This window comes from Myodes glareolus, chromosome 1 (assembly GCF_982192425.1).
Source record: "Myodes glareolus chromosome 1, mMyoGla1.1, whole genome shotgun sequence".
In the NCBI taxonomy this organism is placed as follows: Eukaryota; Metazoa; Chordata; class Mammalia; order Rodentia; family Cricetidae; genus Myodes; species Myodes glareolus.
The window spans coordinates 117080242-117095155 of NC_142026.1; the positions used below are offsets into that span (position 1 = coordinate 117080242).

The following is a 14914-nucleotide window of genomic DNA, read 5'->3' on the forward strand; positions in this document are numbered from 1 at the left end:
GAATATAATGTTTAATATTATAAACAAGCCTTCCCAGTCAAGGTTCACTGGAACTGGATGCAGCCAAGAGACAGCAAAGAAAGCACTTTGACAACTTTTCAGCCGGTGACTAAACCACACCAAGAGGCAAGTTATAAAGGTGCCAATGTGGCATTACGCCAATTATCTTAAATCCTGCTCTCCCCTAAGCTCCCGGTGACCTGTCTCAGGGTCCTGTAACCTACTCCTAGGAAGCTTACTCTAAATCAGTAACAAGCCCAACTTAAAGGCCACCCCTCCCCCAAATGACTGGCTTGTAGAAAACAGGTTATTTCTTAACTTTTTATTGACATTGGCAAATTAAAATAGAATAAATTAACAAGTATTTTTTCAAAAAAATGTTTTGTACAAAAATACTGTCAAAATTTCCTAAAAAGCTTTCAACACAGTAGTATCTTTTCATGTACTGAATATAACTATTAGCACAGTGTCAAAAATGTTGAAGACAGAAACAAAATAAAAATCTGTGAAATGTTTGCCACTGACGACATTCCACGCCCTATTATCGTCTGTACATATGGGGGAGGGGAGACAGCCAACTTTAAAGTGAACGGTATGACTTCCTGATCCAGAACAGTTTGGCCCACATCTGTTTAATCTTCCAGTTTAGCGTATTTGAAAACTTAAGTCTGTACTCAAATGCATAGTTAAAAAAAACGAAGCGAGGTGGCAGTTTGTGCAGTAATATCTGCCCTTCAAAGTTCATGCAGCCAACAAATGCAATTTTTCCTTTCACTCATAAATCTGAATGCAGCGCAGTCATTTGAAACCATCTACAAAATCCACAAGATTAAGCAGTTTGCCAAGATTAATATCTAACAGTTGAGCACTGGAGAAAGTGAGGAACTAAGGAGTAAAAAAACAACAACAAAAAAGACCAAGTTAGCTAGATACTTCAACTACATAAGGGAGGTGAATGTCAAGGCTACAAAAACGAAACAAGAACAGGAAAAAAGTGGCAGCAATTTTTTTTTAACCAATTTGTACAAGTTTATAGTTTACTTTGTTTCCAGGTTCTCAAACCTTTCAGGATCTGAAAAGTGAGATACTGCGTCTAAGGGAATGTTTTTTTTTTTAATTCACACCGAAGAAGTTGGGGGTGGGGGCGGGGAGGGGAGGGTTGATTTCTCTCGTCAGCCGAGGTTTAATCGAGTCAACAGCTGACTCTGCTAGGCTGCTGTTTGCACACGAAGTCCGTCATAAAATCAAACTCGTTTTGGCCCAGCCAGAGTTCGGGCAGCTCCTTGATGCGGTCCAAACCCATTTCTATCACTAAGGACATAAGCACTTCCTCGTCGATGAAATCAGTGTCTATGACATTGGGCGGCAGCATTGCCGCGGGGACGTGAGCCACCGAGGCCGGCATGGTGCTGCCACCGCCGCTGCCGCCCGCGCCACTGCCGCCAGCGCCCCCTGAGGTGCCGCCAGAGCCGCCGGGGGTGCCGCTGCCGCCCGCGCCACCAGGGGTGCTGCTGCCGCCGCTGTGCTTGGGGTTGCAATCTCGGAAGTGCTGGTTTGTCCCGTTCATCTGGTGGCCTGCAGCGGGGTGCAAATCCGGCATGTAGTGGTTGTGGGGGTAGGGGTGATGGTTGAAATACTGGTTGTTGAGCTTCTGCAGCTGCATGCTGGCCGGCAGGGAGCCTCCCTGGCTGGCCACCGGGGGCCCCATGAACTGGGAGTTGTTAAACCTGGCAGCAGGGGCCAGAGCGCTCGGGGGGTGTCCCCCGTTCACAGTCCCCGGCCCCATGGCGTGCCTGATGCCGCTCGTGGCATTCATGTTGCCCGCGCCGTAGTGTATGTGCTCGCCCATGAGCGCGTTGAAGGCGTGCTGGGGCTGCTGCTGCTGGTGGTGATGCGGGCTCTGGAAGGGCGCAATGCTGCCCAGGCGGTGGCCAGCGTGGTGGTGCAGCCCGTTGGTGGTGCCGTCGGGGAAGCGCCCGTGGTTCATGGCCATCATATGGTCTGCCATTTCCAGTCCTGAAAGCGAAACGAGTAGACGCTTGAGACCCGCGCCACACGTGTCGCCCACCAGAGCGCACCCCACTTCTATCGCCCCTGTACCCGCGCGCACGTCAAGCAGCAGACCACCTTCCCCGGGAGGGAACCCACTGGCAGGCAGTCCGTGCACCCGAGCTCGCCACCTCGGCGGACCTGCTGCCCGCCGGACCCGCACAGCCTGGCGCTGCGCAAACGGCCCCTTCCCCAGCGATCCGGGAGTGGGGAAGAGGGGGGCGAACGGAGCCCACACCCCCCTAGGTTCCCCGAAGTGGCTTAATAAAGGAAGTGCCCCGGAGCCCAGCCGCGAACTTCAGGCATTCAATCAGCCCTCCTCACCCTGTGGTTGCACATCCTGTTGTTATTCCCCAGCACCGCCTCACGCTCGTCCCCGGGGCCAGCCCTGCCCTCGGAGGACGAGGCTGGCAGCAGCCCTGGCCAGTTTCGCCCGCCGCGCTCACCTTCCGTCTTTGCGATTTCTGCTCGGAACACCGAAGTCGGGCTCGTCGGGTCCAGGACCGGCTCAGCAGCACATAGATGGGCAGCCGAGGGGCTGTGGAGCGCTCGCTTGTGCGAGGTTGGCGCCGAGGTCTTGCAGCAGCCGCTGGGGCAGATTGCGAGCCGTTCCCTTTTCTTTTCCCTTCGCTGCCCTCTCCGCTTCGCAGGACCGCCCGGCAGCTGCCAACAATGAGCTGTGTTTCTTAGGGCTTTGGCCACAGTTAATATAAGGATCTCAAAGAAGGGCGGAGCGAGAGCCTCCCCGGCGGCAAGCGAGAAGACGCGGATTCCGGAACAAGGGACCGGGTCCCCGAGCCGCGTCCGCGAGTCCGCACGGCACGTGCGCAGAGGCTGCGCGCCCTGGCGCCGCCCTGAAGTTCCCCGGACTGTGGGTGCCTTTTTGGGCCCCCAATGCGAGGGTTGTACCTACCACCTCCGGGACAAGGAGCTAATCCTCCCGGCCACCCAGTGCAAAAAAGCACCCACAGGATAGGACCAAGGAGCACTTTCCGCCTCCCTCTGGCCAGATCTCCCCGCCCCCAGCTTGCTCACCCGGTTCACCTAGTGATCTGCCCTGCCCTCTACAGGAAAAGGGGGTTCGCTCAGCCTCCCCGCCCTGCAGAGTTTGCTTGGGTGCAAAACCCTCCCTAACCTGCGAAGAATAGCTGTCCTTTCCCGAGTTTGGGTTTTAAAGCCCCGGACCGGTCCTGCCCCGTACTCTGAGCGCGCTTTCCTGTTCCGCGCCTTTGTGTTTTTACACCGGCAGCATTGTAAACCTAACCGAGATATTTTCTGCGTGTGGGTGCATTTACCCTGCCTCCACTCTTTTCAAGGACAGGGACTGGGGGCGGGGAGCGGCAGCGGCTGCAGGTGGACCGAGCGCGCACACAGGCCGGGTCGGCTCCACTCCCGCGTTCGGGGATCCGTTCCACTCTTTCCGGTCTGCCTCCACGTTCCGAGTACGTGTGCTTCTGCTAAGTTTGCGTTTGCAGCTCTTGGTAGCTTTGGCATCCGTGCTGAGGCGTCCCTGCTCTGTAAACAAACTCAGCGATCCTCGTCCCCAGATCCACCTTTTTGCACATACACAGTTACTTGCTTCTGCTGTTGCCCTTGATCCAGGAGGTGGGGGTGTGTGCAAACTTGCACAGCCTCCCTCCGGGCTCTGCCTGACGGTTTGGGGTTGATTTAGAAGCAAACGGGTTTGTAATTAAGAAATTCGAGGGCTGGCTGAGTAAGGCTGCTGCTGCTGCTGCTGCAAAAGGAAAACAGATAGATAGCTTGGTAATCGCTTTGTAAATAAAGTCGTTTTGAAGGTGGGCACGTAGCGGCACGTCCTGTAGGGCACGGTGCGCGCACACACTGCTAGGACTCTTCCTTTTCAGTGAAATTATTCAGTGGAGCAATAGGCGGTGATAATAATAACCTTGCCTGCAGAAAGAAGCACAACGAGCCCGGTCGCCCATTTAGCTCATTGACTTGCAAATAAAATCCCTAACACTGGTCGGGGCCACAACCCAGTCGGAGCTCTCTTGCGTGGCTAGTTGTTTCCCCAACCCCAGGAAAAGGCAGCTCGAACCGTGTATCTATCTCTCTTTGAGTGGTGAAATCGAGTTTAGCGCTCCGAATAAGGACTTCTGTGTACAGTTGTTTCTTCATAACTTGATGTCCATGGAAGACTTCCTGCTGTAAGGAGCCAGCACCCCTCCCCCTTCCCGTTTCTTTTTCTCCCTTCTAGCTCCAGACTTTTTTTTTTTTAAGGCTGTGTTTCTTGAGAACTGGAAATTCTGAAACATTGCTTGTCTCATTCAGTATTTTTTTTTACTTTATTCCTCTGTCTTCCTCAAGTTAGTCCTATTCAAATACCCCAAACAACAAAGCCCTCTCTCTTCCTCTCTACCCTTTTTCCAGGCTGTGCAGCATTTATAACCCTGTATGCAAATGATTTTGAAACCTCAACAATGTTTACTTTTTGGAGAAGTGAGCAAGACATATGGCTTTCAGTTATAACAATTCCCCTATTTTGTCCACCTCCTAATTTCGCCTATAGGTCATGAACATAAAGTTGAAAAAGCAAGAGGTTTGGAGTTCAGACGGGATACTTCCTATTTAAAAATTTTTAAAAAATTAAAAACTGCGTTAAAAATATTGACCATGCCAAGATAATTTTTTTGAATAGAGTGTTTACTTCCCTTCCTTATTGTGCAGTGTCTTGCGACACAAGGAACAGCTTTTGAATGTCTAATCTAAATTCCTCTTGCAACCACTAAGGGAAGGTACCTCACCATCCAGCTCCAGTGTTTCTAGAGACTGTTGGGCAATCCCTGGAAAGGTCACCCGCCCATCCCCCACCACTAAAAGGAAAAATAAATACTTCTGGGTCCAGCTGGATGGGATGCAGGAGGCATTGCTCATTTATTCTCCCAATGCATGTTCTCCAGGTGCCAGGCACTTCTTAGTACCCCAAGATACAAACAAGACTGGTTACAAGGAGACCTCGGATAATCAGGCGTTGGATACACACCTCCCCACCCGCGACCCTCCCGCTTCCCCACCCTGCTGTTTTCCCAGAGCACACAAGAGGGATACCATATCCTGTCTCAGGGGCACTGAGAGGCTTCCCGGTGGGCCTGGTGAGCTAGTTAAGGTCTCGGGATGAGTAAAAGTTTGATCACATGGGCCAACGAGTTATGGCAAAGATGAGAGAAACAAACTGGCGTGTTGCGGTTGGATCCTCAGGGCCTGTGCTTCCAGGCTGAGAATTCTGATTGGGTCCCAGAGACGTGCAGGAGTGGGTGACAGCGTGTGGACCTATGAGATAGTATCATGGAGCATGGTTTGAGAGGAAGACTGGCAACTGGGCATCCAGGGAGGGAGAAATTATCCGGTAAGGGAACTCAGGCAGTTCCCTGAGGTTTCTCCTGGGAACCTGGGGGAGGCGTGGCCTGTCTCTGATTGTCAGCATTAGGCAGTTGTATTAGTTTTCTAGGATTGACAGAACAGAACACCATGCTTAAGCAACAGAACGTGATTGCCTGACATATACTAGGGAGTCAGAAGTCCAAAATCAAGAGTTGGCAGGATCGGTCCTGTCCGTCTTGTATCTTTTGGCAGATTGCGGACAGCACGTGGTAAATACATGTTTGTGTTTTCTGCCCTCATCCTCACACAGTGTTTCCCTGCATATGTGGTTCTCTGCCCCCAACCCCCATAAAGACATCAGTTGTACTGGATTAGGGCCCACCCTAACAATCTCATCCTGTATTATCCAAAGCAGGCCGCATTTTGAGGTACAGGAGTGTAGGGGAGTACCAAAGCTTTTTAGAAAGGCTCCATCCAACCTTGCAGAGGTGAAGAACTAAGACATGGAAGGTCCCCGCTGATGAGGAAGAAACTCTCTAGAGTTCTCTTCCCAGACATTCGGATGAACCTTGTTCTCATTTCTGTGTCTCCGCTCAAATTCCACCCTGGGGTCTTGCTCAGTGTCCCACCCAAAGAACAAAATCCTTTTTTGCCACCTTCCTTCATCCCATTTTTATTTTCCTCTTGACATTTGCTCCCTTCTGGTAGTTGCAGAGTAAAGAAACCTTTAGCTGCCTTCCCCAACCAGAAAGGAGGCTCCAAGAGAACAGAGATCAGGACGTTTGTTTGTGGTAGATCTGAGTCAAGTCTTCGCCAACAACGAATGAATACATGAATGGAGATTGATAGGTCTCAGCATAGTTATCAGGGAAACCAAATGAAGGTTCTAGAGATTGCTTTTAAGGCTAGAGGCAGAAGGGCTCAATGGAGAGCTGGGGATGTAGCTTCATTGATTAAATTACCTAGCACAAAACCTTGAATTCCACCCCCATACCTTGTAAACGAAATGGGGGTGCATTCCTCGGATGTATCAAGATTTCAAGGTCATCCTTGGCTAGATAGAAAGTTTGAGGCCAGCCTGAGCTGCGGAACAAACTTCCCCATCCAGTGGGAAAGAGCAGCTGCTCACCACAGGGTGAACTTTGGCCTGTCTTTCACTGAAGCAATCCTGTCACCTGCTTAAGGGAGATGGCGCACCAGGGGCTCACGGGCTACTTGTAATAGATTGGGATCAGGCACCCCGCTGGTGTGACTTTTTTGACTGACACAGAGCTTTTAAGTGTGAGCCTCCAGGTTAAGCTAAACCCTGAGTTTAGGAACAACAACAACAACAACAACACTAATGTAAAAAAAGTTGCTCTTGAGTGTACGGTGGGGGTGGGGTAAGATCTAAGGAAATGTTTTCTGCTTTACCTAAATTATCTCACTTAATCCTTAAAAAGTAGAGATACACTTAAAAAAAGAAAAGAAAAGAGGACTCTGAGTTTCAAAGAGGTTTAAGGAAATGAAAACAAAATACCAACAACGAAACGTGACTTGCAGCAGCTTTTCCAGGGAGGGTGGAGGTTTTGAGCTCTCCGGTGCTAACCAAGGCCTTGGAGAGAATAAGGCCGTCACATTAGACGGCTAGAGCTGCCGTAACAACATCAGACTGGGGAGTTTATCAAAGGAAATGTATTTTCTCACAGTTTTGGAGGCTGCGAGTCCAAGGCCAAACTGTTGAGAGCTCTGAGGCTCTGAGGCGTCCGGTCTGTTTACAGTTGGCTATCTTGTTTCGTTCTCACGTGGTCTGAGTGCCGCGTGTTCCTCTTACATGTGCGCATTGCCTTTTTTTTTTTTAATATAATAAAGACGCTGGCCAGATTAGATAGGACTGGTTCAGAAGACTTCCTTTCAATGTCACCACCTCTTTAAAGGCCTTATCACCAAGAAGTAACATCCTGAAAGCACTGAAACACGGGGTTAGCACTTCAACACAGGAATTCGGTGGGGGACACAGCTCAGCCTGTGTTCTACTTCATCTGCAGATTCACTTTCGTTAATTGACATTTTATCAGTTTGTAGCTTTAAGAGCAAACTAGGGGTGCTCGTTAGGAGGAACACAGACTGGTTTTGAAGTTGGGTGAGGTCTGTTGAAAGCCTGAAAGACAAAAAAAAAAGCAAGCAGTGGCTGAATAAGTTAGGACTCTACCAAAAGAAGATTATTTTCAGTAGGAAAAACTAGAGAGGCTCCGAAAGGACAATAACAGATTATGCTGGGATTGGGTGGGAGATTATTTACATCCAAAGAGGAAATGTGGATCACCTGGAGTTGCTTGGTTGAATCAGATGCACCCAGAAGATGTTGTTTAAAAAGGAAACAACTTGAAGTGTGTATGTCAAGAGCACGGCTCTCACTTGATCAAGCTGGAAGCGATCCTTGTGCTGAATTTGGCTCTTCCTACCTTGTTTCGGAATGTTTCATTTTAATAAGGAAGGTTTGTTTATTTTTCTTTCTTCAAAAGGAATATGTTTTAAGGAGGTGGCAAACGGGACCGAGAATGGTTTTTTAATCTGGAGGAGAAAAGGCCTCCAGGTGACTCGATACACGTGTTTCGGGTGTGCGCATAGAGAGCTGAACGTGGTGGACCCTTTCCAGATGTTTTCCTTTTCCACCGAGACAAAGGAGAAAAGGAGAAAGGAAAGTGCGCTAGAGAAGAGAGCTTGCAGCCGAGGTTTCCATCTGCGTCCTGAAGATGCGGTGTCCACAACTTCCCTTTTATATGCTTTCGGTATTAAGGACTTTTGTTTTATTTTGTTTCAAAACAGTGCTCTAAAGTTAAATAGTTTAAGAAAGAACACTTTAGATAAGACCTAAAAAAAAAAAATCATGAAATTGTGCTTACAGGTAGCTTACAGGTAGAACTTTGAGAGGAGGCATTTATCCCAATTCTTTCATGTTTTAGCGAGAAATTCAAGGTCTTGAGAGGCTGAAGTGACTTCTTCATGACTCCCTAAACACCAGAATTTCCAAACACACTGTACATTATCAGAGAAGCCCATCTTCTTCACAAGGACGCCAGTGGCAGGAATAGAGTGTACTGAATGGCTGGATCAGCCTGTCCCAGGCTGGCATTCCTAAAACTAACTGACCTGCAGGACTCGATAACAATATCTGTATGGGTTTCTACTTCATACAAAACGTATGAAGTCAATTCATTCAAAATCATTCTTGGGGGCTTGAGAAATGGTTCAGTGGTTAAGAGCACTGACTGTTCTTCCTGAGGACCCGGGTTCAATTCTCAGCACCCACATGGTAGCTTACAGCTGTTTGTAGCTCCAGTTCTAGGGGACCCTAGACACCCTCACACAGACATACATACATGCAGGCAAAACACCAAGCACATAAAATAAAAATCAATAAATTTAACATCACTTTCTAAGTGGAGGTATCTTATTCTATTAAAAAAAAAATTCATTTTCTAGTTCAAGCAGAGAGTGTGAAAATCTATGCTCGTGTGTCCTGAGAGGCACTGGTAGACATCATTGGTAAGCAGTTAGCTTCCCTGATCTTCACAGGCACACACTCTTGCTGGAGGGGTGGGGGGGAGGGGCGGGGGAAGGGTGGGGAAGGGATGAGGGAGGGGTAGGTTTTACAGTTTATCACTGGTGTTCTTGTTGTTTGCTTTGGGTTTCTGTCACTATGTAGCCCAGACCGACTTCAAAAATCTTCCTGCCTCAGCCTCCTAAACACTGGAATGACTTGGGTGACTGCCACCACACTTGGCCTTTCATTGATTTGTCATTTATGTATATTTTTCAAGATCGAAGACCAGTAGTCCAGAATAAAATAAATCAGCAAGAAATGGGGCCACTGTAATTGTTTTGCAAATGGTTTGTGAGAGTCCCTTAAATTGTAAAAACATGGAGTTCTTGAAGCAAAATTTCAGTGTTAAGAACTGCAATGATTCTACCTAATTAAGTCTTCAACTTATTAGAAAGAACATTCCAGCGACCATACGGAATAATTGTGGAGGTGTGTTAGGGATTGATAGCCTGAAACTATCGCTTTGAACTCTGTCTTACAAACAAAGCACACATAATGATTTTTAAGAAAATCTTAATTGATTTTTTTTGAGAACACATTTTATTTTCCTAGCTATTTTGAAGTATAAAACCAAATAATAAAAAAAAACAGGAAACAGAAATAGTTTATCAATTTCTGATCTTGTAATACATAGTACCACCTCATGTTTAAATATGTATGTTATCTGAAATGTGAAAGATATATTCTCAATTTTGAACTTGTCAACAAATTACGCAAAAAATGGTTAAAGTAAGCTTCACAAACAAATTTTAGTTACACATGATTCTATAATGAATTTAATATGAACTCTTATATTTTTGTGCGCCGTATGAAAAGTTTTTAAGTTACCTAAAAATGTCTATATGGTTCAGAGCTAGCAATGGGAATGATTCACAAGACAGACAGAGATGTTTTGAAAAATGTTAGCTCAAACCAGTGTTTCTTAAGAATAATATAGAAAACTCAAAGAAAAAAAAAACACCTCCACAGCTTAATCCATTTAGTTAACTCATCTTTATTATTTTTTATGTACATGAGAATAGAAAGTGACATCCTTACATTTATTGCTCTTGTGTAACTACATTACCAGAACACGTTTTACATGCTAACTAAAAATGAAACTGAAGAACCAATAATATTTGAAATGAGCAGCATTCCCACAGCAAATATTGCGCTGATTCTCAGTAACAGCTGCCATACCGTGTACTTTTCCTGCTGAGTTCAGTGTCCTATGCAATGCAATTCTTTCATTTGGTCCACTCTAAAAAAATGTGCATTAGGCGGCTGGAGAAAGAACCCGGTTTGGAAACTGGGTAACCTCAGGCAAGTGCTTATGTGAATTCCATCCCCCAAATTTGTGTAAAAATTGATGATGTCAACTTGTGCAGGAGAGACGAAGGCAGGAGGACCCTCCCCCACTCCAGAATTCCCTGGCCAGCCAGTGTGTCCTAACTGATGAAACAATTCCACGCCACTGAGAGACCCTTTCTAAAGACGTGGATGACGTTCATGAGTCTGTGCTCTGTTCCCCACATGTACCCACACACTAATGTGTGTACACCCTTAATCTGCTGAGACCACTCACTGGCCTCAAATTACCCAAATTAAAGAACTTTTTCTTTCTTTCTTTTTTTCCCCTCCTCTGAGACAGGCTGTCATTATTTAGTTCTGGACATCCTCGAACTCACTTGTTGACCAGGTTGGCCTTGAACTCAGAGTACTGGGATTAAAGGTGTGTCGCTCTGTGTGTGGCTTAAATTAAAGATTTCTTGAATTGGAAATGAGAACTCTGAAAGAATCAGGACTGTGAAGGTAACAATGCAAGCCAATGAAATAAATAGTCATTTGGGTGATATTCACTATTAATACTGTGGGTCTTATCATTATGAATAGTCAGAGTTAATGGCTGAGCTAACAAAAAGCTAGAAAGGGTAATTCACTGGGAAGTTTAGCATTACATAATTCCTTTTCAAAATGCAAGGGGCTTTCCCCCTATATTAAATAAACGCATGGCCCCTTAAAGTGGTCTGCAAATTCATTCTTTCAGTCATTTCTTTTCTCGTTTCTGTTTCCACTCATTAAAATATTGTCTTGGCAGAATTCTTACATGATCTGGGAAATAACTATGTAAGAGTCTGTGTGTTAGTATATGAATTACTATGGGTGTAGATCATATTATCCGGATTGCTTGTAGGTTTAATTCCTGTATATATTTTAAGCAATCTTGTTGGCATTCTCAATTTGTGCTGAGCAAGGGACTTCTAGGTTTCTCTGATGCGCATTGAGCTTGTGGAATCTGTGTGTGGTGGCGCTGCGGAAGGACCCGCGGAACTCTGAGATAATATTATCCTCTGTGAGTGAGAGAAAGGGCATAGACATTTACAAGATCAGAGTATTTAGCAGGGAAATTCCAACTTCCTGGCCCCTCCTGGTCCTTAGGAGTGAGAGCCTAGAAATCAAAGATACTAGAAGAACAAAAGCCCCACTGTAAATCAATCAAGTACTCTTCCTCCACCTCTGATGGAGTCTGAAAGCCTTGAGGGCTCAGGATAGGTGGACCAGCTGAGCTGAGTACCAACCTTGGAGGGCAGTGGCCTGCTATTGAAAAGACGTAGGGGCAGTGTCTGTTGGTTTGAGTTCCCTCCATCCCTGCCATCTCTATATTACAATGGCAGCCGGTCCGTAGCTGTGCTCTGGAACTCTGAGTGAGTACTCCCCCCCCCCCCATTTGCTGATCCCTCTTAGGTTTTGTGGTCCTGTAAAGTTTCCTGTCATAAGTCAAGTCAGGACCCCGTTATTGCCCCTGCCATGTACGGAGTCATGGATCGTTTAACCATGGGAACATGTTTTGAGAACTGTATCATTAGGAGGTTTCATCATTGTGCAAACACGGTAGAGAGAGCTTAAGTAAACGCAGAGCTGAGGTTTATTAGGCGATGTAATCTCTGGGGACCACTGTCTTACACGCCGTCCACTGTTGACGGAAGTATCCCCGTACAGCGTGAGACTGTAAGGCCTTGGGCGCCCCTTCCAGAGACCCTCTTAGAAGAGCATATTTAATATTTGTGGTTACTTCTTGGTCACTGTCCCCACAGTGGCAAGGACCGAGCTTCTGCCTCATCATCCTATCTCCAGTACAAAGTATCTGACTGAACACAGTGACCATGAAGCGGAACGCTCAAGTTTCCATTGAAGAAACTGAGATATTATAGTTTTATGCTTGCTTTACAAAAGCAATCCTCCCCCCGTCTTTTTTGTGGTTTGCCATTCTGTGGACCCTCTAGGTTTTTCTCTGCAAGAGATAATCCACACTCACTAGTTTAGGAAGGACATTTTAGAAGCTCATCGTGATATTTATAATTTTTTTTCAGTCTTTCCTTTATCATCGCCTCAGGATTCTGATTCTTCTATCAGTTAAACTTGGCTCTGAGACACTGTTTCCTGTAGATTTTTTTTTCTGGTGGCTCCTTCAAAATGAATCATCTGGTGAAAGGGACTAATATGAAGGATTAATAAAATAAGAAAGAAATCTAATATAACAATATAAAGCAAATAATAATCAGTTCTTTGATTAGAGGTGGTGAGCATTGCTCATTCCTTGCCTTGCACAATTAAAGGCACACTGCACACACATACAGCCCAGCAGATAAATCGCACACCATTCCCTCTTATCCCAGCATAGTCACGTGGTCCCCACTTACCTGGTGTTATGTAGGCTGCAACCAAGCTTTCTATAAATTGTTGATAAATTCCAAAGTATCAAGACACGAACAAGCAGTTGTGTTTTTTTTCCCCCTTTGGTCTTTGTTGCTGGCCAGGTAGACCAGCAAAGGAAACTAAAGCGAACACCAAGAGGATGGTCCAGAGTTCAGAAGGCTCCAATGCTCTGCTATCTGAGATCTCAGGCGATGAGATAGTGTAGCTCAGCGCCCACACACTCCCCTGACTTCACAGGTCTCCCTCCTGCTAGCCAGTCCCTTCCCCCGACTGCTTGCTACTGGTAGTCCTGAGTCTGGAGACTGTAACTACTGTAACTTATTTTTCTGTTCTAGCATAGGAATTCACAGCATGGACCGTGTGACTCCCGAACCTGGCACAGAGACATTAGTTCACAAAAGCCATCTTTTGCTAAGATGAGTCTGAGGAAATGGATATAGGGTCAATAGCAGATTAGAGATCATCTTCATTTCTTGAAGTATGGCCTTAAAATGAAGCAGAGGTGAAAAGTTATAATATATACTTATTTGGCAGGCAGCAAAGAGGGTCCACTGACTTTCAAGTATCTCTTTAAAGTGTTTCTTCACTAGCCTTTGAACAAGGGGGCTTTCCCAGTTGCCGAGTGTGGAGAGCATCAAAGGGTTCCAAGCCAGTGGTGCTCTGCCGATGGGCACTGTGGTTGTCAGCCAGACCCTTTGTCAGGGCGAACAATGCTGCTCTCCCCTCTGGGATGCAGCTGTGCTCTGAAAATGGAAAGGGTCTCTGGGCCGTGAGAGGTAGATAGCGTTTCCTTTTCTTTCAAGTCAGCAAGTTACAACACCATGAAACTCCCGTGAGGTGTTTACCTAGCAGTAGGCACACAGAATGGGACCACAAAAACCACTGGAAAAGATTCCACAAGCACGTGCAAAATGGGCCGCCTTTGGGACTCCCTGAACAATGATGATGATGGAGGTTAGTGTACATGTATTTATTTAGTTATTTTATTTTATAGACAATTTCACTCTATAGCCCAGGCTAGTCTGCAACCCAATATGTAGCCCTCGCTGGCCTCAAGTTTAGGGTAATTCTTCAGTCTCAGCCTTCTGGCTGCTGATAGTCTAGACATGAGCCAAACATAGCCATTATTTTTATTTTATCTTGCTATATAGCTCAGGTTGATTTTGAACTTGCTATATTGTCCAGGCTGGCTTTAAACTCATGACTCTCTTGCCTCAGCTTCTCAGTGCTTGGATTACAGGTATGTACTATTCCGGGTTTATGGTGGACTCCATGTACTAGATTCATAAGAACTTCAGAATCACAGGAAGCTACTAATGTGAAGTCCTGGAAACACCATCCAGCCAAATCTATTTCATTTCGGAGTTAAAGAAATTCATGTGCGAGGGCTGGAGAGATGGCTCAGTGGTTAAGAGCACTGACTATTCTTCTAGAGGCCCTGAGTTCAATTCCCAGTACCTTCATGGCATCTCACAGCTATCTGTAATTCCAAGATCTGACACTCACACAGACATACAAGCAGGCAAAATACCAATGCACATAAAATAAAAATAAATCATTAAAAAAGAAAGAAAGAGAAGAAATTCACACTAAGGGAAGCAAAGTGACTCTCCCAAGGTCACAGAGGACGTGAGTTGAGTGCATAGCCTGAGGAAGTGGCAGGAGATTGTGTGAACTGTCTGCTGAGTCCATCCCTGTTGTTTGTGTCCCACTGATGAGTCTGAAGGATCAACAGTGCATCAGATGCCATCAGACAAACCTACATGGAACCAAAGCCTTTGCTCACAGTGCTGACCAAAGACTGCTGTCATGAGCTTGTTAGGGAAAATGGACCCTCCAGAATGGCAGCTCTGTATCAGAATTTGAACCAGGCTAAACTTCGGTGTGTTTAGGGAAATGAAGGGACAAGGGTTCTTCATTGGCAAAGGCACAGACCACGTTCATGGTCAAGTTCTTAAGGAATTGCTTTCATATTGTCTCATGAAGCCACTTATCTTCTGGGAGGTGGAAATCCCTGACTGGGAGTCCGACAGATTCTACTGGCCAACTCACCAGACATCTTCCTACCCTAATTGTATCCCTGTAGCAGTGCTGCAAGGGACCACTTGATCGCCTTTCTTTCCAAAACTCCCTGGTTCCGAGAAGGTTCTTTCATTTCCTAGGATGTGGCGGTAATGTAAGGAACGGGTGGAATGTGGCAGTGTCAACAGACACAGGAGCCACCCTACGAAGGCCAGTGCT

General features: G+C 46.3%; 1 protein-coding gene across 1 annotated transcript; it reads right to left on the reverse strand.

Moving 5' to 3' along the window:
- Window positions 1-307: 307 nt before the first annotated feature.
- On the reverse strand, window positions 308-2788 carry Cited2 (Cbp/p300 interacting transactivator with ED-rich tail 2). Its single transcript, XM_085688747.2, has 2 exons — window positions 2496-2788; window positions 308-2016 (listed from the first exon to the last, which is right to left on the reverse strand). Exon 2 carries the CDS (start codon window positions 2006-2008, stop codon window positions 1193-1195), a length of 816 nt encoding a protein of 271 aa, XP_085544873.1. The 5' UTR covers window positions 2009-2016; window positions 2496-2788; the 3' UTR covers window positions 308-1192.
- Window positions 2789-14914: the final 12126 nt, after the last annotated feature.